The sequence below is a fragment of the Triturus cristatus genome, chromosome 1_2 (genome assembly GCF_964204655.1).
Source record: "Triturus cristatus chromosome 1_2, aTriCri1.1, whole genome shotgun sequence".
Lineage (NCBI taxonomy): Eukaryota > Metazoa > Chordata > Amphibia > Caudata > Salamandridae > Triturus > Triturus cristatus.
Window position 1 is genome coordinate 69,402,319 of NC_140580.1, and position 27,546 is coordinate 69,429,864.

The 27,546-nt window shown below is 45.0% G+C and overlaps 1 protein-coding gene across 1 annotated transcript in view; it reads left to right on the forward strand.

Annotated features, from left to right (window-relative positions):
- The window catches only part of CPXM2 (carboxypeptidase X, M14 family member 2), a 381,585-nt gene that overhangs the window by 304,726 nt on the left and 49,313 nt on the right, over positions 1-27,546 (forward strand). Inside the window, exons 5-8 of the mRNA XM_085601678.1 lie at positions 1,404-1,488; positions 2,595-2,745; positions 17,266-17,354; positions 20,326-20,449. Of these exons, the coding sequence (XP_085457804.1) occupies positions 1,404-1,488; positions 2,595-2,745; positions 17,266-17,354; positions 20,326-20,449 (449 nt within the window). The remainder of the gene's footprint in view (positions 1-1,403; positions 1,489-2,594; positions 2,746-17,265; positions 17,355-20,325; positions 20,450-27,546) is intronic.

Here is a 27,546-nt window from a genome sequence, read left to right on the forward strand (position 1 = left end):
GTGTACAATGGCAATGCCTCCTCCAAGTCCATTGGCATGGTCTTTGTGGACGATTTTGTACCCGTTGAGGATGACGTCTGCGATGTCCGGGGCTGAGGTTTCTGTGAAGACGGAAACATCAGGGGAGATGGAGTCAAGCAGGCCCCACATTTCCACGGTGTGTCTTTTGAGGGAGCGGTTGTTGAGCAGGATGCATCTGTAGTGGTCGTGATTAGTTCTTGAGGCTCATGCGGTCGGTGGGTCCAGTGTGCGGAGGCAGGCGAAAGTGCAGTTGCGGCAGGTGAATGGACCATGGGCATTTTTCAGTGGCGCGAGGTGGCAGGCAAGGGAACATCCGGTGTTTAGGGCATGGAGTGCACTGGCGTCGTAGCGGTGGATTGTCCGGGGACCAGGGTCCGTAGCGCTGGGCACAGTCCAGGCACTGTCGGGTGCACAAGGGCTTGCTTTTGGCCCGCCTGCCATTAAATAGCGTTTGGGGAGGGCTGGACATTTGGGAGGCGGGAAGCGGGAAAACGGTGCTGAAGGGGGGGCCGCGGGGGACAAGCAGTGGCAGGGGAAAAAGGTGAAAATAAGGAGAAAAGAGAGAAAGTGACAAGAAAGCAATATTAGAAATAAGGAAGGTGAGAAAAAGAGAAGAGGAGCAGAAAAAGGCAGAGAGCAGAAGACAAAGGGAAGAGCAGCAGCAAAGCAGAGATGCTCGCAACGGGACCACCAGGGATGAGGCGCAGATGGGTGCCTGCGGATGGACAAGGGCCTCAAACTAAATACCTGGAAGGGTCAGGGGGAGCAGCTACCAGGCGGAGCTCTGCATTGAGGGAAGCAACTTACTGACAAGGTCAGTAAGATCGATGCTTCACCGCGTAGCGTGTGCCATTAAATAGTTTTTGGGGCGGGCTGGACAGCTGGGAAGACGGGAAGCAGGAAATCGACGCTGGAGGGTGGGACGACCACGAGGGGTGAGCAGCAGCAAAAGGAAAGGGAAAAAAAGGTGCAAATAGGGAGAAAAGAGAGAAAGTGACTAGAAAGCAATATTTGAAAAAAGGAATGTGAAAAAAAGAGCAAAGGAGCAGAAAAAGGTAGAAAGCAGAAGACAGAGGGTAGAGCAGCAGCAGAGCAGAGATGCTCCCAACTAGACCACCAGGGCCTCGAACTAAGGACCTGGAAGGGTCAGGGGGCAACAGCTACGAGGCAGAGCTGTGCATTGAGGGAAGCAACTTACTGACATTCTCATTTACACCTGCTGGCGTAGTCCAAACAACGTGTGTACACCGAAGCTCTCCATTTTCTATAGCTATACATGCTTTATGCTTTATGCTCAGACCCGATCAGAATTTTCCTGTGTAACGAAAGTGCGGCTCCGTTTCTCCTGCACGCATCTAACAATCCCCTCTCCTCTTCTTTAGGAGTGACTGGGTGACGTCCTACAGTGTTATGGTCAGCAATGACAGCCATGCCTGGGTCATGGCCAGAAATGAATCTGGAGAGATGGTGAGTGATCACTCTGGAAGGTGTCCCTTGGTACCTGAATGAGGTTGGTCAAGGAAAGGTATGTGTTTGTCTGTGTGCATGCACATATGTGTTTGTCCATATGTCCATGTGTCTCTTCATGCATCTGTACATTTGTGCATGCATGTGTGTCTAGAAGGAAAGGACAAAGAATGCTTGTGCAACAAGCAGTGCGTGTGTTTGTGCCTCTTTGTGATTGTCTGTTTCATGCCTTTGTATCAAGAAGGAGAAGGCATAGAGTGCATGCGTAACAAGCAGTGTGTGTGTGTTTGTGTGTGACTAAGTGCCTCTTGCATGCATGTGTCTGATGCATGCATTTGTGTCTAGGAGAGGGCATAAAGTGCATGCACAACCAGCAGTGTCTGTGTGCGACCAAGTGCCTTTTGCATGCATGTGTCTGATGCATCCATTTGTGTCTAGGAGAGGGCATAAAGTGCATGCACAGCCAGCAGTGTCTGTGTGCGACCAAGTGCCTTTTTGCATGCATGTTTCTGATGCATCCATTTGTGTCTAGGAGAGGGCATAAAGTGCATGCGCAACCAGCAGTGTCTATGTGTGCGTGTGTGTGTCTGTGTGCGATCAAGTGTCTCTTGCATGCATGTGTCTGATGCATGCATTTTTGTCTCCAAGGACAGGGTATAGAGTGCAAGCGCAACAAGGTGTGTGTTTAGTATGAGGGTGTCTAAAGCAGCAGAAGGAATGTATCAGACATCCACACAGGTGTGAAATACGCCTGTATTTAGAATGTCTGTCTCATATATCCACGTTATATACCGATGTGTAAAACACATACACATGTAAGTATCAGAGGTGTTTAAAATATCGAGTTACACACGGCAGTGTAATAGATTTGATTACAGGAAGAGTGTATAAAATATCCAGATAAATTAACAGTGTCGTAGAGCTTTGGGTACATTTGTGCTGAATAAGACACTGTTTAGAAAAGGTGCATCAGTGAGGTAAACCGGTTTCACTCTTGCCCTGTGATGCTAATGTACTATAGCGTGAACCTCTAGGAGCCTAGCTCAGTAGCACACGTTGAGGGTAGCACTGGCTGCACACACACTTCATGTTTATTTCATCAACAGATTTTTGAAGCAAACAATGAAAAAGAGATCCCGGTTCTGAATGAGCTGCCAGAGCCACTGGTTGGGCGTTACATCCGTATTAATCCTCGTTCCTGGTATGAGGAGGGAAGTATCTGTATGAGGGTGGAAATCCTAGGCTGCCTTCTTCCAGGTAAATTGTACATTGTGCAGTCAATGTAGTGTTATTTCTTTCTCCTATTTTCACATATACTTCCTCTTGTAACTTTAGAGGGAGGGAGGGGATGTGCTTGTTGTTTGTGGTTCCCACACCTTGAACTAAGCCTTTGAGTTTGGCCGGCTCTACTGTTGATGAACTAAATAGGTTCTGCAAGTCAGATTACTGAGGTGACTGGTTCCAGACCTTCAGCTTTGGGTATTGGGCGGCACAAGAGTTCAGCTAAAGCAATAACCACCCCTGCACTCCTGCCTTACTAGCAGGTTTGTTATGTTGATAGCTGTCTGCAGTTTGTGGATTTTGTATGTTGTGTTTGTAATGTAGGAAGTGTATTTGGTTTCTTTATGGGAGAGATTTGTGTCTGGTGAAAATGTTTATTCTTTTATTTCTTATCAGCAGTACTGATCTGTTGATACTGCTGGTTGTGTTGTCTGAGGATTTTTTGATGCAGTTTGTTGTATCTGGGAAATTCATTGGTGTTGTTTGTGTTGAGTGGCATGCAGTTTTTTGTTATTTTCTGTTTATTGTGTATTGCTGCTGGTTCTTTAGCTTCGATAGTGAAAACAGAAATATCACAGATAATTAAATCCCAGCCAGGTGGCCTCTTAGCGATGATCTATGAACAGCTGGTGAGTAGTCTGTTTCTTCCATTATAGAGCCTATTTATTTCATCTTTAAGTATAGAGAAGGTGACTTGAGCCATGTGCAAAGCTGCGATCACTGTCCGTTCTTCACCCAGAAAGAATGCACATAGATCCATTACCCTAATTAATGAAATGACAAGTTCTTGATAAAAGCGTTAGCTGCCTTGAAAGAAAAGATCTTGGCATGTCTTAAGGAACCAGATCATTTGTTGTTACTTGCAGTGGACAAGCATGCATCAACACTAATAACATTGAGGATCTATCTGGCTCTATTGCCTAGGGGCGGCTTTGCTGGTCTTCCTGGATGCAGGAAAAGCATTTAACCTCACTGATTGGTCAAGTCTAGCGCCAGTGTTAGTTAAAGTGGGTCGGGAAACAAAAATATGCGCATGGATGAGGGCTAATCAGAGCGAGCTCTAAGCGAGGGTCTTGGTTAACTGTTTTCTATTGTGGTCTCTGGAACTGAGCAGAGCCACTCTACTGGGATGGGGAGACAACCATCTCAACGCATGTGTTACAATGCGTGCGTTAACATCGCATGCCATCACAACGCACGCGACGTTACGACGCGTGCGTTCACTACGCACGTTATTACATCGCATGCCCTTTGACAACGCATGCTTTTAGTGCGCATGGGATGTGATGGACGTGTTGTGCGCTGGGACGGGCTCGCTCCGGGAAGGTCGTGTAGCGGGACACAGAAGACAGGGAGACAACGCAGGAACCACGACGAGAGACAGGTGAGGATGTTGTATATGGTAGTGTTTTAGGCTTTAGGGATTAGGGATTAGGGTTTAGGGCTTAGGGTTGAGGAAGTAGTATATGGGCGTGTTTTAGGCTTTAGGGCTTAGGTCTTAGGGTTAATACTAGTGCAGGGTACTGTTTTTGGTTTTGGGCGTTCGGGCTTAGGGCTTAGGTTTAATAGTAGTGTAGGGTACTGTTTTTGGCTTTCGGTGTTAGGGCTTAGGGCTGAGGTCGTAGTCTAGGGTCGTTTTATAGGCTTTAGTCTTTAGGGCTTAGAGCTTAGGGCTTACGGTTGAGGGTAGTGTCAGGGGGGCGTAGTGTGTTTGGTAGGTTGCTATATTAGTGTTACGGGGGCCGTTGGTGAGAATTTTGCGGTGTAATAGAATGTGTGGTATTTGTGTGCGTTGGGAAGGTATTTTGCATGCATGTGAAGGGGAAATGCGGTGTAATGGTTTGTGTGGTGAATGCATGCGGTGTAACGGTGCATGCGATTTAAAAAATGTGATGTCATGGCATGTGTTGTTTTGGTTTGCGTTGTATGAGCATACATCCCTGGGATGGCCCCTATTCCCATCTACTGTTTGCCTTTGCAGTGGAACCACTCCCTGCTAGGATCATAGACAGTAAGAACATCCAGGCGGTTAAACTAGGGGGCAAGGAACATAAAATAAGCTTCTTCTTAGGTTATATTGTGCTCATTTTGAGGAGTCTTGCATGGCCCATCCTACCTCTTTTCAGATATATGTAGAGTTTTAGGAGGGTTTTTATCTTTATCATTGATCTAGAAAAGAAATAAATGTTGGATTTAAAGTTAACCATGGAGTAAAAAGATGAGCTGTAGCTAATGTGGCGCTATCATGGAGAGTGTTTAGAAGTGAATTTGAGAAGGGAGATAAGTACGTAGTAGGTAACTCTCCCAGATTGATTAGGAAGATTACATTGGATCTTAACAGATACAATGGCCACTGTATTGCGGCTTGGGGCACAGATGTCCCTACAATTCTGATTGTCTTCAATTAATTCCTAACGACATTGAGAGTGGAAGACCCTTGACAAGTAGTTAACAAGCAGGAAGGTGAGACTAAACAGAAAATGTCTTATGGCATCAAGTGAGAATGGAGGACTAGCCCACCTGTTATGCAGAGGCACCTCTTGGCAACTCCGATAATGATTTATTCTGAACAGAAAACTACAGAAAAGAGGTGAATCTTTAGGTAAGTAATGAAAAATATCCAGCATTATTATAAGCCACTTCGGAGGAAGCAGTTCAGGAGCACCTGTTCTGACTGGTGTTAGAAGGGTTGCATAGGACACAACACCTTTTTACACTTTTCAGGGGCCTGCCTAAACTTGCTAATTAGGAAAATTTTAGGGGAGATTACCCGGTCTGCCATACTCTACACTTCCTTTACTGGGATTTTGGCAAATTATATTTAAGGAGAAAAGGCACCGATCTCTGTATATAATAATCGTTGCAACCATTTTTAAAAAGCGTTGAGATCAAGTGTGGCATATTGTCAGGAATGATCCAGATCCCCACGGATCATTTGTGGTTTATCAAAGTATTTTCTACATTACTGTTGAAACTAATAAAATACTCCTGCAGAACTGAACAAAGAAATCCAATCTTATGTGTGGTCCAAGTCAAGTCAAGAATAGCTTTATTCGGTTAAAAATTTAAAACCATCAAAGCATACGACGACAATTCATGTTGCAAATAGTTACAGTTACAATAATCTGATAAATCCATTAATACAATACCAAATAAACACAAATAACAACATTTCATGAAAAATAAATAATACAATATAATTGGCACATAATCACAATAAAAAGTATGTCATCCAAATGATTCTGCAGTTTTTACGAATCCCATAAAACCAAAACTAATTCATTAATCCACATTCTCCAACTATCAAACAATACTAAAAATATGGGGAGATTACCAAAGGGACTACACCCTATTTCTACACCTGATAGCCCCTGTGATATAGCTGGCTACCCCAAAACATACCAGTGGTGACCCTAGCATTTGCAGATAAACCAATGCGGGCCTCACTTGCTCAAAATTACGGTTCTTAAAAATAGGAAGAATACATTTCTTGCGCTGCAAAGCGTAAAATTTACAAAAGAAAACCAAATGCAGCGTATTTTGTTCTGAGGTGTTATCACATGGACAGGGCCCCAGGGTTCCCTCTTTGAAAAAACCCTTAGGGTAAGCTAAAAGCCAGGGAAGCATGCCATGCTTGAACCTTATTAACAAAAACAGATGGAATGGTTTGCTTATATAGGTCAGGTATGGCTGAATCTCTCTGCCTATACTTAGCGTGACAAACCTCCTGACTGCCGGCTTTCCCAGTTCCCCTCCTTCCCTCAGCAACATTGCTCTATTCAAGAACTGAGTCTTAAAGGCTTTTATTTCTATTTTACTCAGCGAGCTTGGTTTATCAAACAATTCGAGGTAGCCCAGTGACTCCAAATTAGTTTTGATATATCGGAACCATGGAATAGACATGGCTTTATCAAGAGACAAACAGTCTTGAATAATTAGTTGATTTAGGTCCGGAGGATGCTGTGCCCAAACTCTCAACCAACCTAATAATGGAGCCACAGAAACTTGATCAGTAAGATAACCTACCCCCAAATCTTTATGAATATTAAAAATAGGAGCAGATGTGGGGAGTGACAGCAATTTCTGGAAAAAGGCATTTTCTACTGATTGGATCTCTGTCGAAGCCTTATAACCCCATACCTCGCTACCATATAGGGCCATGGGAACACACTTAGCACTATATATCTTCATAAGAGCGGGCAGGGGTTTACAGCCCAAACGTTTTGCAAAGCCCAACAGTGCTCCTGATGCCCTAGCAAGAATATTCTTTTTCTGGGCACGTTGCATGACCCAAGTTCTTCTGTCATCGAAGACAATCCCCAGATATGGGAAGGTCTGCACTTTTGTGAGCTCCTGCCCGTTGCAGTGGAATTTAGCCTTTTTCGCCCCCCCACAACCAATTGACATAGAATGTGATTTTTAAAAAATTATTAATAAGTCTAAAGAGACCATAAAATCATTAAATCCATTTAAAAGGGCTTGTAGGCCTCTCGCGGTTCTTGCCAGCAGAACCGTGTCGTCAGCATACATTAATGCGGGGATCAATTTTGAGCCGGCTCTGGGGATATCCTTAGTGGTCGAAATTAAAGCCTCACCCAGATTATTAATGTAAAGCGAGAAAAGCAGGGGAGCAAGGATGCACCCCTGTCTTACCCCTCGCTTCACCTGCCAAGCTTCTGACAGACTCCCGTCATCATTGTAGCGGACGACTGCGGTGGTGTCCTCGTGAATAAGCGCCAGGAAGGATATCAACACCGGGCAAAGCCCTAATACCACAAGGGAGGCCCATAGTTTTTGACGATTTACAAGGTCGAAAGCAGTGGACAAATCCATAAATGCTAGGTGTAAGTCCCCCTGCTTAGCGACAGTGTACTTCCCAATGATAAGATGTAAATTGAGGCATTGACCCACAGTGCCCTTAGCTTGCCTAAACCCGTATTGTAAATCAGAAATTATGGATTTATCTTCCAACCAATTTGTTAATCTAACGAGAACTACTTTACCCATTATCTTCATGGCAGAATCCAAGAGAGAGATAGGCCGATAACATGCCGGCTCTTCTCTTGAGCCTTTTTTGAATAATGGGACTATAACTGCTTTGCCCCATGAACTAGGAGCACCCGCCTTTGATACTGCATTCAAAACAGAAGTTAAGAGCTTCGCCCAGTACCTTGAATCTGCCCTATAAAGGTCCGCAGGGACACCATCCGGACCTGGTGCTTTACCTTTTGCCATTGACTCAATGGCCTCCTGGACTTCGTCTTCCTTAAAATGAATTTTCGAAGCCTGATTAATACCCCCATAGTTTACTGGGTTAAGTTGAAGAATTTCAGAATAGAGACCACTAAAGTGGGCCACCCATTTCTCTGGTGGGATAAGGCAGTCACTATTTGTGTTCTCCAGCTCATTAAAAAGTGGACTATTAATCACTTTCCAGAATTGGATGCTATTTTTTAAAACACTTGCTTCTGATAATTCCTCCCATGCCATATTTCTTAACTGAATTTTCCTTGCCTTTATTACTTTTTTGTAAGACCTTCTTGCCTCCCCAATCTTACTTGCGTCTTTCCTGCTTTCTTTTAAAGCCGACAGGAGTGCAGAATGCGCGCTAGAGCATGCATGATCGAACCAGTTTTTGAATTTCTTAGGCCTTGGTCTCCCGTGGTGGGTTAAATTGCCCACTACCTGTTTTGTTATTCTCTCGAAAGCACCAAGGATTTCCACTAGTTGCGACTCTGTTGACAAACATATACTTAAATCCACGATATTACTATCGTACAAATTCCGAAATCAGCCGGGGTGATGACATCCCATCTCAAACGTCTTCCCTGATTTATAGAAACTAAGTTTGAGTTAGCAATAGTAGGCAGAGGGTCAACCCTCGTTAAAGCCTTAATATTAATTTCCATAGTGAGAGGATTGTGATCACTTAAGGCGTTTTGAGTGACACAAAAGGAACCTATAAGGTCCTTCAAAAGACAAGAAACAAAAATATAATCAATCGTACTATAATGGCCCTGTCCAGTGAACGTAGGGACAGGAGATAAGGAATCTTGTACAGGAGTAAATAAATGAAGGGCAGAAACAATACTCTCTAAGTACATCCCACCCTTAGAATGTTCAAAATTAGTTACCTCTTGAGGGCAGTGATCATAATTAATGTTTTCAAAACATTTGAGATGACATACATGAATATTAAAATCGCCAAAAAGTAAAAGAGAATAAGGTGTAACATTACTTGCATCATACTCGTCCAAAAATGTGGACAGTGCTTTTAGGTGCTCCAATTCATCAGACCTAGTGAATGAGTTATAAAAATTCACCACTAATAATGACGGGAAATTGGCGCCTTCAAGTTTTACCGCCAATATATTTGGAGAACTAGTCGCTAATAGTTCTATACTATACCGTAATTTAAGGCTAAATAATAACAAAAGACCCCCCCCGAGATCTCCCCATAGCGGAAGGCACAGCGTTTTTATTAAAGGACTGATACCCATCCAAATAATAGGGGTCTTTAGCCTCCCACGTTTCTTGAAGGGCGATTATGTGGTGGGTAGAAAGGAAAGCATTCCAGTTTGTATCGCCTCTTTTAGTTAGCAGACCGGCAATATTCCATGACAAGGTCATAATTTTATTTGTTGTTGGGGTTACCCCCCCCCCGCCCCCTCTCTTGTGGCACTAAATTCACCGGATTCAATGAACGGAGTTGAAAATCACCAACCTCACTATTTATAGGAACCGTGGCAATCACGTTACCAGTTAAACTAGGAGGAACTATTTCACTCCCGTCCACTTGGGCCACCTCAGAGGTTAACTGACTAGTTCCTTCACCATAAGCTGCCTTTAGGGGTAAAATTCTGTCGCCAAAGCCATTAAGGTCAATATTGTCTTTCGCAGTCAGCGCCGACCCAGGGACTTTAGAAAAAAACAATCTAGGTTCATTGTTATGGGCCTGAATGTTGACAACACTGAGTCAATCATTGACATCTAAAGTGCTAAGGACATCATATCTGTTACTAAGAGCCAATGTCCTACTCGCAGGGACAAAGTAAGGGATATACCCACTGTTTCCAGTGGACCCCAAGATGTGAGGTGGGTAAAAGAACCCCAACGGGAGAACATTAACATAGTCCTGATGTACTCTGATCGACCCTGCCTGTCTTAAGATGTTGACTACTAAGTCGGGAGAGCTGAAGCTCACTACAACACAGTCACCCTTCAACGACTTATTGGTGGTCCATTTTAAAGATTTATGTTGAAAGACAGAAGGGAACTGTCTCTCACGGCACATCTTAGGGCAATTAATGTGTTGTTTTAGAAAATGAGCTACATATGTCTGAGAGAACGTTTTTGGCAGATGGATGGGGGGGCTGTTTCTTTTTAATGATACATGTGTTAATGTGTTGCAAGGAATAAATGCCAAACAAATTGTTTTAAAACAAAAAGTATTGAAGCCTAGATCGAAAGTGCTGGTATTGTTTCTTTAAAATTGAAGCAGGTCAAGTAAGAACAAGAATTGACAATCATAGTAAAACTGCAACAAACCAAGCAACCTTCTCCAACCTGCTAAGCAATTAAACAGAGTTGTAAAGACTATTTTTAACCAAAATCAATACAGGGAATGGTGTGTAATAGGAGTGGGTGATAGACGTTGCTTGGATACTCCAGTGGATTTATTCATCCAATCATTCACCAATTAGTTTGTCAATGCTCTCACTTTTGCATGTGTTACATTTAGTTGTTGGAAGGTGGTTTATTCGTAGGAGCAGGTGGGCACTTATAGCTAGAAATAACACCACAATCACAAATAAGGTCCAGTCAAGTTCTCAATAAATTAATCCTTGCCCAATCCTTGGTAGCTCAGCTGCGAGTAGACAGGCTTAACTTAGGAGACAGGTTTGTAAAGCATTTCATAACACCAATACAGTAAATAAGTAAGACACAATATACAATAAAAATCCCACACCAATTTTTTAACACATTTTATATTTGTATGAGTACAATGACACCAAAACGATCAAAATCCAATGTAGCGAACCAGAGATATGAATTTTTAAAGATTTGAAGTAAAACTAGAGTTTAGAAGCAAAAAGAGCTCAAAGGGTTAAAAAAAAGGTCATGCTGGAATGGGACAAAGTCAAGAGTCCAGGCTGCCTGTGATGTAATACTTTTACTCTGACTTCCAGAAGGGTTTCTTGATGCAGGAAAGTGGTTCACAGCACCAGCAAAGGTTCAGAAACTCTGGTTTGCCTCTTGGGGTATGGGACTCCAACTCCCACAATTCACCTGGTCATTGTGAGAGTTGGTCCAATTAAAATCCAGGTGACGCTTGTCAGCTGGAGGTGTCTTCATTGCTGGTGTTGTAGGTAGCACTTTTTCAACGCTTTTCTACCTGGTACTGATCAGGGAGTCCACTCCATATCCTTTAAGACAGGCAAAGTCCTTTTGTTGTGAAGCCTTGTAGGTGCAGAAGGTGCAGTCCTTATGAGTTCAGTCCTCTCTTGTGCAATCCAAGAGTCCAGCAGGCAGTACTTCTTCTCCAAATGTTTAATTTGGGTCTTTGAGGGTCGACAACACCAATCCAAGGTTCCAGGATCTCTGAGTTGCTCCTTGGGAAGTTTGGACTACAAGACCTACAATGCACCTGGCGAAATACTTAAAAATCCACTGAACTCTGTCCAGCTGGGTTCTTCTTGGTGGAGATGATGCATGTGGAGCTCTTTTAACCTGTTGCTTTCAGAGAGTTCGCTCCTTCAACTATCAGAGCAAAGCAAAGTTCTCTTTGGACTGAAGACCAAAGTGTGCAACAGGTGCAGTCCCTATGAGTATAGTCCTCTCCTGTGCAGTCCAAGGGTCCAGCAGGGTAGTCCTTCTTCTTCTTGTACTTTCAAGGCAGATATATGAGTTGCTAGGCAGCTCTCCCATATTTATGCAGTGTTCTTAGGTGACAAGCAGGGGGGTACCTGTAAAATTCAAGCTTTAAGGTCTTAGGTCCCATTCGTGGAAACGGCGTTGAGAGTTATGTGTTTGTCTTAGTTGATTTATTCTCCAGGTGGCCGGAAATAAAAATCACCAAATCCATTGATACTATGCATGTAATTGAGTTTCTTAAGGAGGTTTTTGGAAGGGAGGGGTTACCTGTAGCATTATTGACTGATAATGGAAAGCAGTTGGTCTCGTGTGAAATGGAAGACTTTTTTTTCAAAATGCTCCATTAAACATAAAAGGTGTGCGCTTTACCACCCAGAAAGCAATAGAAAGGTGGAGCGCTTTAACCGCGTTCTGAAAGAAACCATTGACTTGGCAAAGAGTAACAATTTAGATTGGAAGAAAGAAGCCATCAGGAAGGTTGAGATTTACAGAATCACTCCTCATGCCATCACGGGTCGAACTCCTTTTGAGCTACTCAAGGGGAGGTATGCAAATACCTTAGTTGTTCCTTTTTGGATTAATGATACTGAATCCAAAAGAGGCAGAGAAAATGTTGATGATAAGTGGAGGAGTAAGGAATGTGACAAAATAAAAGCACGCAAAATAAACTATGATTTGTGGAAGGCTGTGAAAGTCACCAAGGTTAATGTAGGTGATTTAGTCATGATAAGAGCTCCTTTTGGTAAGAAAGGTTCAGGTCTGTTTCAAAAACCTCACAAGGTTGTCAAAGTATGGACTAACGCTATCAAAACAGTGGAATCTCAACATAGTGGTTGTTATAAAAAAGAGTAAATTGAATGGTGATAGATATGAACATGGTTCAGATAGAACTTCTCTAAATACAGGTGTAGGTGATAACCCTGTGAGTGTTCCAAGGGAAAGAAGGCTCACTAAACTACCTTCAAGGTTTAATGAGTTTCAGATGTGATTATGTTTTAGTTTCATTCTCAGTTTATTGTTAACTTTTCATATATTACGTGATATTTGTCTATGATAACCTGCTTATTCAGTTCTCTTAAGTCTATGCATAGACGCAAATTACTGTTCGATTTGCGTGCGGCCACAACTGGCGCCAACCATCTAGTGCCTTCAACCTCCTCAATGATACCATCTCTCTTCAATTTCTCCAGCTCACCTTTCATTTCTTCTCTTACTGACAAAGGTCTTATATTGTGTAAATAACCTCTCAAACACCCTAATTCCTCTTTAAATACCTCCAGAAATTCTTTCTTCATTAAACCAGCAAAACCTCCTTCACAATCTTGATCTAAAACATCATTTACCTGGAAATCCTTTTTTAAAAAAACAGGAGGGTCGCTGTTGGAATCTAACATCACCCCAAGATCCCTCTGGTGGAACCAGCTGATAATGCTGCCCCCTTTGTGTGAAACATATATCTTACCTGTGGTATATCTACCTCCATATTCTACCAAGCCAATAAAGTAACCCAATAATTTTATAGGTTCCCCCCCATATCCAGTGGGTTTTATGTCAGCTTTGAGCAGTTTTAGAGTTTTGGCGAGGTTGTTTACAAAGAAATGTCTCGAAATGATGGTGATTTTTGCCCCTGAGTCAAACAAAACCCTTGTAAGCTTCCCTTCTACCTTAATATCATCTAGGGGTCCTTTTTTGTGATTGTCTGAGACTTGTGAAAATATTTGTCCACAATAACAATCATTTTCACTATCACTGTTGCTATTGGCATCATCCGCAACTGCAGAAACCTTGTTTTTGTGTGTTTTAGCTTTACAAGAAGAAGTATAGTGTCCAACTGTCTTACAATTAGCACAAGTAGACTTGTGCCCAGGACATTTCTTATCATTGGCTAAGTGACTATCACTTCCACATCTGTAACATTTAAGTTTCAAATCCTTTATACTCTTCTTATCCCACTTCATTGTTGTATTTTTCTTAAAGTCTTTTCCTTTATTTTTTACCTTTACAGATTCAACAGCATCGTCTTTATTTTCACGTTTAGTAATAATGTCTACACATTTTAAGGAGTATTCAATCTGCTTGGCATTGGAGAACACTTCCTCCAGAGTGGGTTCATCCATTTGCCAAAGATCACTCCTGACCTTTTCGACATTGCACCCCAACATGAATTGGTCCCTTATTCTTTCCTCTACCAAAGCACCAAATTTGCATGAGGAAGCTAATTTTCTGAGAGCAGTGACATAGTTCTCCACTGACTCTCCTTGATGCTGTGTTCTCCTCCCAAAGGGATACCTCTCTAATATTGTACTCACTTTTGGCACATAGTGTTTGTCAAGCTTTAAAATACATATTTCATATTCATTTAATGTTTGATCATCCACATCAGGTAAATGATCAAACACTTCTTGTCTCTCAGAGCCAAGACAATGAAGGAGATTACGCCCACTCGTCGCCAGTGTAAAATTCAAGCTTAAAGGAAATTCAGGAGGCTCCAGATGTAGGAAAGTAGTTGCAAGTTTATTCCAGTAAAAGTGATCCCATCCATCCAGGAGAAGAAGTCATCTGCAACTGACAGGTAGCATTAGAGGCATCACCACACCAGGTTCCATCACCATGGTGCGCATTCAAACACAAGCAACATGTTAATACATTGTACAGGAAGAAACTGATAAATAAATAAATTAAGTGACACTGAATAAGAAACTATATATAAAAGTACCAGATATTACAGTATCCCTGACCAATGGGGTACAGGGTGCCACCCAGAAGTATGACAGATTCCTCCAAAGTATGGCATATTCTTATCTTAGGAAGCCCTGTTCTTTTAAAATCCAAAATGGAGAAACTCTCTCCGGGAGGTTGAGATCTGGCTAAGCTATCCCAGTGGTGTGGCTTTCAATTACTGGGGCTCCTGTCTCGCTGGAAGTGCATAATGTGGGGATGAGCCTGCCCTAACTGTCATTCCCTCTTTGAAGACCAGTTTGGCTACTCCACCCCATCCTGCCTTTTGCTCTGCAGCTGCCGATATCCTCCCACCCGATGTACTTTGTCTCTATGCAGGCCACTTCAAACATCATCAGAGCAGTTTGGCTCAGCCTTTCAAAGGATGGCCAATCAGGAGAGGCTGCTGGAAGGCTGGATATTGGTTCATCAGAAAAGCAAGTTCTCTAACTTCTTTTCTGTGATAGTTATAATAAATCTAACCTTTGCAAAATGTTGGATTTATTCTACCTATCATTTCAAGCATTTGAAGTATATTTTTAGCTCCCTTCCGTGAATAGTTAAACTTTATTAAATTATTCCTATTTTAGCCTATGGAGCCAATCTGCTACAATTGGGAACACTGAAATTGGCAGTTTTTCTCTAAACAGGACATATAAACCACCTTTTAAAATGTCCCTGCACCCTATCATTGGGGCATTTAGGGGAGACCTTAGGGGTGACATATGTAAAAGTAAGGTAGTTTAAGACTTTGAAAGTATCTTTAATTCCGAAGTTGAACTTGCATATAATCTAATTTTAAAAGAAGACTGCAAAGCAGGGCTGCTTTTCAAAATGACAGCAGGCAGCACAGCAGTGCACACTTAAGTACATTAAAATCTACTGGGCCTCTAAACCTACATGTCCTACCATATACTAAGGACTTACAGGTAGGTTGTTCGTACCACTTGTAATTCTCATTCATTCACTCATGGAATTTGATGCAATCCCAGATTTACTAAAGGTTGTAAACCTGGGGGTGAGCCAAAATGGAGCACGCGCCTACCACAGAGAGACATAACAAGGAGAAATATGTTTATATCTACTTGTTACTTCCTCTTTCAATGCATGATGCAGGGGTGCCTGTGCTGGCTCTAGAAAGCCTCAAGTACACCAAAGCAGTGAGAGAGCTGAACAGTGCCTTATCTTTGTAAATATGGTGCTGTTCAAGTCTCTCCTGTATACTCAACGCAGTGCAGCAATTTTTCTTGGTGCCTTGCTTTGCGTGAACTTTTAGTGAATATGTCCCTGGTGGGGTTGGGTGGGGATTTGGTTGATGGCTAAGAACTACGGGCCCGATTCACAGAACTAACTTAAGACAAAATCCTAAACTTACTACCATTTTGGTATTCACAGAAGGCACTTACTCATTTTGGTATTCACAGAAGGCACTTACTCATTAATGAGTAAGTGCCTTCTGTGAATACCAAAATGAGTAAGTGCACTTACTCGTTTTGGTATTCACAGACGGTATTTGCTCATCAATGAGTAAGTGCCTTCTGTGAATACCAAAAGGAGTAAATGGTAGTAAGTTTAGGATTTTGTCTTAAGTTATTTCTGTGAATCGGGCCCTACATTTGTATTTGTACTATTTTGAAGGTGCTGAAGCTGCATGGTGTATTAGTTGTTTCTGATATATACTACTCTGTTGCTGTTAATAGGGGTGGGCGAGAATTTCCGTTCCGCTCTCGGAAATTGCGACATTTCGACATTTTCGCGTTCCGCGCGGAACGCGAAAATGTCGAAACTTCCGCGATCCGCGACCGGAACGAACATATGCAGGTGCAGGACAGGATTCATTCTGGCACGATGCTCCTGTCACAAAAATTAAACCTCAACAGGAAGCACTTACAGATATAAATAAAGCAGGTGCCCGAGTTGGAGCTCAACTTCAGTAACGCATTAATCAGCACAAAACATTCGGGAGTAGCTAGGTCGAGGCTGGGCAGGTGTGCTTTTCTCCCCACATCTACCGTCAAAAATTAGCTGTGATCCTCGATGGAGCTCTGTGCATCCACGACTTTCTCGAGCTCAACCCCCGTGTAGCTCCTGACGCCAGGAGGTTCTGTTTCCTCGTCTGCTGCTCTGATCGGTCTCTGGCCCTTTATAAACAAGCGGAATGTGAACTGCATGGAAGCCCCGCCACACACACCAGCGGTGGGCATCGTCTTCCCGCCCTTTCCCCCACTATGATGGACAGCTGACTCACGGAACCCCGGGGCCCGTCGGCGCCGTGGCAACATTAAAGACACACATGGTCACTGTAGACAACTCTTCTGGCCCTTTACGCAGCTGTAGTGTAGGAAAAGCACTATACATTTACCCAAAGAGGTAGCACTTATTGATTAGCCAGTAGAAAGTACTCCGAGTCCAGTTATCTTATCTCTCCCGTCAAAAATTAGCTGTGATCCTCGATGGAGCTCTGTGCATCCACGACTTTCTCGAGCGCAATCCCCGTGTAGTTCCTGACACCAGGAGGTTCTGTCTCCTCGTCTGCTGCTCTGATCGGTCTCTGGCCCTTTAAAGAAGCGGCATGTGAACTGCATGGAAGCCCCGCCACACACACCAGCGGTGGGCATCGTCTTCCCGCCCTTTCCCCCACTATGACGGACAGCTGACTCGAGGGCACCCAACCGGAAGCACTACTCTCCGCGATCTTGCGAAATATCGCGAGATCGCGGAGATTTTGTGCCGTTTCGCGATATTTGGCGAAAGGCATTTCCGGTAATTCCGCCCACCCCTAGCTGTTATGTTAGGCTATAACATTCATTGGTATTGATGAGTGGGTACCTTTGCTGAAGAGTCTGGATTAATGGATTACTCCAATATTTTAAAGTGCTGTTTTGTTTTTGACTGCTTCCTCAGATCCCAACAATTATTATCATCGACGTAATGAAATGATCACCACAGATAATCTGGACTTCAAGCATCACAACTACAAGGAAATGCGCCAGGTAAGAAAATGTTTATACCTCCACTCACACAACCCTGTGTGTGACAATGAATGGTCACTGACCAATTTTCCAACCTTGCCAATTTCTTCCTGAAGGCCTAGTAGTACAGAGTTGTGATTCTAATAATAACTGTTGGATTCATAGATTGGCCGTTAAACTGAATGTTTTCATTCTAATTGTGGGTAAGCAAAAACTTCTATCCAAAATCAAAATGTGTGTGTGATTCTTCTATGCCCATCCACTTGTGAAATGTGCTGCTTTTCAACATTTTAATTCTACTCATGCAGGTGCTGAACACACGTAGACCATTTTGGGCTGCCTAATCGCCCCACACAACCATGCACGTGAGAGAAGCAACAAAAAGTCTGAAACAGGCTTGCTTGGCATGGGTGGCTAGCGATAGCTCCTGCACAAGAGCTAGGTTTTTCCATCAATGAGATGTTTATTGATAGAGCGAAAAATGGCACTAAAAAGCCTCTGTGGCTGCCTTTTAAGACCCTCTGAACAGAGATACCTTTTACATCTTGATCATTCATTGGCAGGGCCAGACTGGGAACCAAAGTAGCCCTGGCAAAAACCCTCAAACCAACCCTGTTCCCTTCTTCTCCATGCTTTCTGTCTCTTTTCATCCATCCTTTATTTCTTTCCTCTTCCTTCTCTCTCCCTGATCTCTTGCTCTCTCTCCATCCCTCCATCCTTCTCTCCCTTTCTTTCTCTCGACTTGAAGTCCATGGTGCCTGCTGGAATTAATCTGTGGGAACTGGGCAAGTGGCAGAGGCACCAGCAGTGGCCCTAGGCTGTGAAAACCAGCCTCCAATAGCCCCAACCCACAAGGGAAATGCCCGGTGGAATGAAATGCCAGTCCCGCCCTGCTTGTTGGCTTACCTTCCTAATCTCCAGTCGCCATCCGTAAACCTACATTTAGTGCATTTTAACCTAACCTCCCCTCTCTATCTAGGAGATTTGGAACACACACCTACACATAGAGCCACACACACTGCAGATCCATCTAAAACTAGAGAATGACGTAGCCAGATTCAAATATGCTGACAACTCATCTTTCCATCAAAGCATTGCTTGATCTATCTTGGGGGAGGTGTGGCCTAGTAGCTAGAGCTGCTGACTTGGGAACCTGGGGGCCGAGGTTTAAATCCTGATTACAATCACTTGGTTAGCAGTGGTAAATTGCACAGAGTACTAATGCCAACAAAAATGAATACAGAAAAGGAGCATTGCCAGGGCCTGGGGAGAAAACCTCCCACCGAGGATAGGACAATGGAAGCCCAATCTGGACTGGTCTAGTGCAGCCGAAAAGGTGGTGTATGAGAGTAGAGGCTGCCCCCGGAGATGGGAGAAAATATGGAGCCAATGGGTGGAATATAGGGGAATTTAATGGGTGAGAGGTGGGTCTGGGATAAGGGGCACAGACAGTACGATATCAGAAGAAAATATGGTAGCAAATATTGATAAATGACGTAGTAATATATCACTTACATATTAGGATATACCGAAGGAATGTATAATGGATATTTAAATTATTTTGTGACTAAATAATACACCTGATCACGTGATATACTGTACTACAACTGACTAATGTTTAATAAAAATGAAGTAAACAAAAAAATGAATACAGAAAACAGGTGGAGGGTAGGCAGAATGTTTTGGGGGTGACGCTGCAGAGAGTGCCAAGTTCAACATGTATCATATTAACATTGTTTACAAAAATATATCGCATTGGAGTTAATAATAAAAATTATACACATAATGGGACAACATTTTTGTAATCAATATTTAGAGCACAATATTTTGTCAAACTATTGTTCCCAATGGTATTCTGACATACAACTGTCCCTCTCCTACTCTGAAAACCTCTCGACCCTAACCAGTGCCATACCTGTGCTGTCCCCGCTTATTTTGCAGATCCAAGCCCTAACACTGGCGTTTTTCCAATTAATGTATTGACAAACAGTGCCAAAATCTATGTACTGTAAGGACTTTTCAGGGATCCATCCGAAGTTCTGAATTCCTTTCGTCAGATGCCCGTCTCACGCAGGCATGTCAAGGTGGTGTGGGCTTCGATCACCTAGACTTGGCAGTACTTTTATGCACCCCTTCAACAAAGCACTCATTTTGGAAGTAATGGGAAACTTTAGAGTATTACAAAACTACAGAAGAAACCCAAAAAATGTAATACAACAAAGTGGTGGTAGAATGTGCAACTGAAAGCATTTGCACTGGTGATCGCTAATTCTAGTTTTACAAAAAATGATTTAGCTCAGCGGAAAGGAGGGCAAATCAGACCTTTTTGTTGTATGTCAATAAATTCACTGGAGAACTTAGTCCACTCTGTCCTGACGTAGCAAGCAATGCCAGAAATAGACTGACCTACATGATCTTTGTTTCATGAAAGATGGACGAAGTTCTGCACGATAGCATGAGAAAAAAATGTGCAAAGACGTATTTTGTAAAACATATATTCCAAAATGTAGACCACCAATATCTTGAAATTCTAGAAATATGCCCCTGCATCTAATCCCACTATCAAGGAAACTGAAGAGGCCGATGGTGAGTGGCAGCCCGTGTCTGCTTGTCCTTGGGTCGCCCACACCATCTCACACAACGGAACACAACCCTGTTTTCTCAGCACTTTAAACCTTTCCTCTTCAAAGTCCTCTTTCTCTTACTCTTACTCCCCATAATCAGCGCGGCCGGACCCCTCTCCATCTTTCCCTTTTATTCTAATGACAGTGTGTGCTCACTTTTCCTGGAGCCCTGGTTCTGTGTTTTTTCCTACACTGTGTACTTTGCTCGGATACTTCACATATTTGTTCTTTGATTTCACGTGGTTCTCTGTAGTGTTGTTACCTGTGCCAGGCGCTCATTTAGTGAAGGGTGTTTCTGGTCTCTTTGTTTCAAGTCTGAACATTAGCCACGGGTATCATCTTGTTTTCCTCTCTTGTTTCACTGACAGCTGATGAAAGTGGTGAATGAGATGTGTCCAAACATCACCAGAGTTTACAACATCGGGAAGAGCCACCTGGGGCTGAAGCTGTACGCAATGGAGATGTCAGACAACCCCGGGGAGCATGAAGTGGGTGAGAAGAAAACATTATATTTCCGGTTGATGAGTCGTGCCTCCCGTTACTCGAACGATATAACTGTGATTTCCTCTCAATCTGGTATCCCACATGTTGACTCTGCCAGACTTTAGTGATTGTCCCCATCAGGAGATGTGAGGCTGTCTTTCCAAAGTGCCCACATTCAGCCCCCGGGGAGCTGCTGCATTCCTGGAGGGCTTCTGCCGCGCCCCTTGGGCGGGTGCTCTTTTGGCACCAGTGCATTTGGAATGGGCTATCCTTCATTTGCATGGGCCTTGGCACGTGCCTACAAGTCATACTCCAGACCTTCACTACTGGTGTTCGTTCTGTAAACATGAGATTGATAGTGCTGCTCTAAGGATTCTCACCATTCCATTGATTAAAATCCAATTACTTTCTCCTCATTTCTTTTTACCTGCCTTGTCCCTCTTCTTCTCTTTGTATGTGTGCACTTCTCTGTCCCTGTGGTTACTTGTGATTTTGCTGAGTAAGAGAAATGGGATTGGTAGGATGCAAGAGATGGACAGACATAAAGAGCGTAGTATAGCGAGAGACATGAGGTAAAGGGAGAAGGGGGAGAGATACAGATGATGCAGAAAGATGTGCGAGGTAGAGAAAGAAGTAAAGTAAAAAGAGAAAGGTGAGGTAGCCAGAAGGAAAGAAAAGTAGAGGTAGAAAGAGGAAAGTCTAGGTATAGATAGTCAGGTAGTGAGATAGGTATGGTTTTAGAATGTCAAAGAGAGAGATATAGAGGGAAATGCAGCGAGGGGCAGAAAACAGTACTATCAGGGGTGAGGTAGAGAGGTAATGAAGAAAAAGAGGTAAATTAGAACGAGATAAATGCAGGTAAAAATGGTAGGACCGAGTTGAGGGGGGGGGGGGGGGATTCAACAGATGTCCACGAGGGAAAATTAAATAAATTATTAATTTGCTCTCATCTGTCATCGTCCTCTGTCAAAATTCCCCCCCTCAACACGGCCTCACCCCTCTTACCTGCACGGGCCGCGCCTTTAAAAGAGATGTATAGAAAAACGGGTCAAATAAAGAGAGCAGTGGGGATGAGAGAAAGGAAACGAGAGAGGTGGAGGGTAGAAAGAGAAATGTTTAGAGTAAAAATAGAAATTTGAGAGACATATGTAAAATAAAGATTGAGAGGTGAGGTTTATACAGAGGTAGAGAGTTTTAGATAGAAAAATAGGAGGATGAAGTGAGGGAGAGAGCTCTACAAAGAAAGGTTGAGAGCGATAGTTGACGTAGAGAGGAAAAAAAGGTTCAGAAGAGATATGTGTTTCTGTTAGAAAGAGAGAGAAATACAGAAGAGCTGATAGAGAAAGGTGGGTAGAGGCAGAGAAACCGAGGTAACCACAAAGGAGCAAGATAAATGGAACAGGGGTAGAATGAAAGGAAGACGTGATGGAAAACTGAGGTAGTGAAATAACACGGAGATAAACTGTGAGGATGGGTGGTGAGAGACAAAGCAGTGGGGTAAGGAGAGGTGAGGTTGGGAGGGAACCGTGAGGTTGAGTGAGAAATGAGAGAGGGAGATGAGGGTTTGTGGTAAGGTAGAGAAACTGCTGAACAAAAGGTAGAGTGGTTAGGCAGTACAGATACAGACAGAGAGAGAAAGATGGAGAGGTGAAGTAATGATAGAGATAATGTTGTGTGAGAAGTGAAATAGATGGAAGAGAGATACAGGGAGCTTTGATCGAAAAGGTTGCAGTGAGGAAGAGAGAGAGAGAGATATGAGGTAGAGAGGGTGTTGAGGTATAGAGAGCGGGTCAAGAGTAAGAGATGTAGGCACAGAGAGTGAGTGAGAGGGCCGTGACGTCATACAGTTGAGTCGGACTATATTGTGTATATACGATGCATACAAAGGTGAGACACAGAAAATACAGAGAGCTGAGAGAGACGAGTAAGGTACACAGAGAAGTAGAGCTAGAGAGAGAGGTTAAGAGGGAGGGTGAAGGTAGAAGCGGTGAGGAGACGTAAGGAGAGAGAAAGGCACAGAATGATAATTTTTCAACTAAATTGCCATCACCTGCCTGGGAGTGTGAAAGTTAAGGCTGGACATGCAGTGCACAACCAGAGTTGATGCTCAGAGTTGCCAATGGTGCCGGAACTATCTTTAGAGCGTGAATGCTGTCCAACAACGTCACCTCACTAAAGGCCTGAAGGATATTTGATGCTTAATTTAAAACACAAAAATGATACCAGAATAATAAATAACCTTTGAAGGTCCCCTTTATTGTGCATTACACATCTAATCTATTTAAATATTTGTCGGGGTTCTACAGCACCCCCTAGACCCCTAGTTTCTGTACTAACAAGTTGCACAAGGGGGAGAGAGCAGTCCAGAGCCATATTTATTACAAATGTCCTGATGCTACTCACTGCCTGCACCACTGGTGTACAAACAGGCTGCCTAGTGCTAAGCACGACCCTGCACCCTAGTGCAGACATGTTTGTGTTATCTAGCATAGGATTTGTACTTGAAGCATACTTTTTTCACTCCAAAATCGTATGCCCAGACACATTCTTAAACCTTTCACTCAATGTATGTGTGCTCAATGTGTGGAGTGTTTGAAGAAATAAAAACATGTCTCCATGCTAGCACCTGTTTCCAGGAGGTAATTCTGTTGATGCAAAGCTGGGTTTAGCTAACTTAGTAGACTGACTTGCATCAAAAGCTATGGGTGTGGCTCTCATCCGCCCAAGTAACGCTCCCTTAGCACAAAGTGGTCTAAAGAAGTGCAAAGTGCTACTTGCATTGATACAAGGGCCTCCTTCCCGCACAGCATATCTACTGTGCTGGAATGTACCTTGCAAGAGTTTGCGCTGCTTTGCACGACTTTACTGGACTTTAAATCTGGCCCTGAGTGTCTGTTAAACAGACTCGGCTGTCAAATTAGAACAAACATTGGCATAGCCAATAGGTCTCGCATTTGGGATCTTATAAGTTTTTAGCTATGCAATAGTTGATGTTATTGCACCAAGGATAGTGTGCTGCATAACTAAATACTTATAAGGTCCCAAAAGCGAGACCTATTGGCAATGCCAATGCTTGTTTTTGTATGGCCACCTTCACTATCCTCACTGTGTGCCCACACCGAGCGCATATCTTTTCCCATTATTTATTACTGATGAAATGTTTACACGGTGGTTTGGAATATTTGTTTATATGAACCCAATTCTTGAATAAATTTCATACTTTTCGTGTTTTCCTCGGTTTGCATTTGTGGTGTTTATAATGTACTGAAGGTATTTTATAAATATTCAGTTTTTCTATATTCATTACCTCATGCACATTATTTATGCCAGATGTTAGTACCCCCGTCCATTGAGGTCTGCGGGGTGCTCCTGTGGCATCTTCTAGTTATGGAGATTAGTGATGGAGGTGTGGGGTACACCATCCGTGCGAGGGTCCTCATGTCTCACCCCGAGGGATGAACCCTCATCCTCTGCCTTGAATGTACCTCGAAGCCTCTCACTTGCTTCAGTGATACACGGATGCGTTCTCATTAATAAGACGAGGCTTCATTTTGTGTTCCTGTGTCCTGCTCTTTGCTGTGGTGTTCGGTGCTCGGGGTGGGTGTGGTGCAGTTTCACGCCGGGGCTTGTGATCATGTGATTGCACACCTGTTGCACGGATCACACCGCTGTACAGTGTAACCTCAGCTGTACATATGTTCCAGCCGTTCAGCTACTTGTGAAAAAACCTTCTTCTGGTAATGGTGGGACACCGCCCACCTGATGCAAGTACTGTCCAATGCAGGTGTTACTGAAAAGTAAAGTGCAAAATCAATCTTCAACAGTATCTAGCATTATTTATTACGATTTCTTTCAAATATAGTAGGTGTATTTCAGACACGGTGGATGTGAGGCTGTGGTTCAACACCTGTGTCCCGGAATAGTTGCTTGCTTCAGATTGCACAGAACGTGACAAGAGCACACTGTGCGTCAGTCATATGATAGGTTTGTCCCCCGTGGTGAATGCAATGCTTCCCGAATCTTGCACAGCTGGTGAGATGACTCAAGATCACACAGCGCGTTAGGAACGTGAAACCAGATTTGTGGTTCACTGCTGAAGGGCCACCAGTGTGGTGACCCCCGGGGTAATGACGTGACAGCGGACATTAAATCTGAACAGTTTGTGATAGAAGGTGAACCCGGCTACGAGCGGAAATGCATAAGGTGAAAAACAGCAAAGAGCTTTGAAAGTCACCGAATTAAAGAACCTGCGTAGGTTAGAAAACTCAAGATATTGGAAGTTTATAGTCCGCCTTCAGTGGAGAGGGCGCATGCTTGGAGTGGGTCCTGCAAGCAGGTTTAAGGGCATCGCTGTGTGGTTCTTTAGTTCCATGTGTTGAGCCGGTCTGCCTCTCCTTGGGATTGTCTAGCCGAAAATAAAATTGAATAAATATTGTTTGCGATGAGTTGGGCTTGTAGGATTTCTCTTGCAGAGGTCCATATAGAAATACTGAAAGCAACAGTTTTAGCTACCTCTCGTGAGCGCTTTATCCATTACTGTCTCTAACTTCTAGTATGAAGCTTTTTGCCTGTCACGCTCTGAGGAAGTTGGCCAGGAGTGTTTGGTTTGTTACTAAAACGCCAAGGGAGGGGGTGGCAAATGGTGAGCACTTTCGCGGCCGCTTTGATGTTCTCAGTGACCGCGTGGCTCACTGAGAACATCAAAGCGGCCGCGAAAGTGAATCGGCAGGCTGACAAATGGTGCGCGCGCCCGGCGCACATGCACTGTATTTGGAGGCCTGAAAAGCACTAGTTTTCACTTCCAAATCCCCCGTTTACTAAAGCTCTCACCAGAGCAGCGCTAAAGCGCTGGCTCAGGCGAGACCTAAAAAGAAAGTCTCTTTTTATGGGCAACGTGATTGTGGCAGGACTTCCGACTCCCCTCCCCCCACACACTGACTGTACCAGGGGAGCCCATGGGAAGGCGGGGGGCTTCTGGTGTCTGGATTGTGGTAGCGCTCAAACCACTGGACACTGGACACTGACTGGCAGCCACAGCACACATCCTTTCACGGGCGATTTTTTTAGGAAGGCTGCCTTCCGTAAAGTCCCATAGCATTCTGGTACATGTAGTCACTTCATATTTCATTTTATTTTCAGTTTTCATTTACCAGTAAAGTTCTAGGAGGCCCCCGGGGGAAGTAAGACCAGCGGTCTAGTCTTCCCCCGGGGAGTTCGCGCAAGGGAAGGACAGGGGAGGAAGGGGTGGGATAAGGGGTGGGGTCGCAGGTACGGATTAAAAGGGGCAGGAAGAGGAAGTCCTTCCTCTTCCATTCCCCAGCGCCTCAGGGAGGGATAGTTAGTGGATCGTTGGGTGCGCGGAGCGGGGCCTGTGGAGAGTCGGAGGATCGGCGGGGCGTGTTCTCGCGTCGGGAGCGGAGTGTGTTGGTGAGGTAACGAGCGGGTGTCAGGGCGGCCTCGTTTGGCGACGTTTGGCGGCCTGTGGGTGTCGGGTGGAGTCGGCGGGGGCGGAGCGGCGGTTAGCGCGGAGCGCGATTACGATGGAATCGGGAGGGGGTCAGGCGCCGGATGAGGCGGCGGTGCGGGCGGCGCTGCAGTTGTTGGGGCGTGCGGGGAGGGCGGACCTTCTGCGGCCGGGTGTTTTAGAACAGGCGTGGGTGGCCGCGGTCGTGGGGCACGGGCCGCGGGGGAGGGGCGGTGGGACGACCGTTGGGCGGAGATGTCTTTGGAGGAGCGTATCCGGGAGCAGCGGCGGCTGATCGAAGATACGGAGCGGCGTTGGGAGGAGATGTGCGCGGCCAGGGAGGGGGAGCGGGCGGCGGCCCGGGTTGTGGCGCGCGGGGGAGGGGCAGGGCCGGCGCGGGGGCGCGGGCGCTGGGTGTGGCTGGATGAGGCAGGGACGGACTTGATGTCGCAGAGACCTGGTGGCGCTGGGGCCCCCTCGGACTATGCCGGTCACGAGGGGGGGGTGGGATCCACGCCAGCGCTGATTGCTGGTAGAGGCCGGGGTGGGCCGGCGGGGCGCACGACGGCCTCCAGACGCTGGGACGAAGCAGTAGGGGGGTCCGCGGCGGCCTGCCCTCCATCGAGGGAGCGCGCATCATCGGCGCCGGAGTATGAGTTTGTCCTAGGAGAGAAAGGAAAAGGAATGAAGCGTGTAGTGCGTGAGGTGCGCATGGAGCCCAGTGAGCCTGTGGTGGTCGAAGAGCTGGATTACGAGTCGGAAAGTGAGGAGTTGGAGGAAGGCGAAGTGCGTGAGGTGATGGGGCCGGTGGCAACGCAGAAGTTTGGTGTTTTCCAGGACAACAAAGCCAGCTGCAGCAAGGCGCCAGCGGCGAGGGTGTCAGCCCCGGGTCCCGGCGGACGGGCGCAGGAGGTGCCACGCACTTTGACAGGTGAGAGCGCATGGTGGGGGGCGTGGGATGAGGGGTTCGGGCGGGGGCGTAAGAAGTCTTGTAGGTCTGTGGGGGTGGGGGATGGGTCGGTGAGGGTGGTGGGAGAGACGGCGCAGCCGAAGGTGCCGGCTAAGGCGGCGGCCCCAGAGGGGGATGAGAAGCGAATGGTGGGAGCTGGTGTTCAGACGGAGAAGGTGACAGATGGGAAGGAGGAAGGGGGTGAGAAACATAAGAAGAAGCTGCCTTATATGGGGTTGGCGATGCCCCTGGGGTCCCATCTGTCTGAAAAGACGAGGGGCAGGATTCGGAAACACGAATATGTGGATGTCTTTAAATTGTTGCATCGGGAGATTCAGGCGAAAGAGGGGTCTAAAGAGGAGGAGTGGGAGTTGACAAGGCGGCCACGGGTGCCGATAACTATGGAAAATTGGACGTCGGCCTTCCTGATTTATGCCAGTATTTATTGCGAGAAGCATCCGGATAGGGCGATTGCGTTGTTCAAATACATGGATATCATCAGAAAAGCGCAGATGCACTTTGGGGGTTTTGCCTGGCTCAGTTACGATGAGGAATTTCGGGCGAGGGTCAGCGTCAACCCTGACAAGGCCTGGGGAGAGGTGGATCAGGAGCTGTGGGTGCAATGGATGGCCTCCACGCAGTCCTCTGCGGCTACCCACACTGCGAGTGGCCTTCCGGTGGCTTATCGGTCTT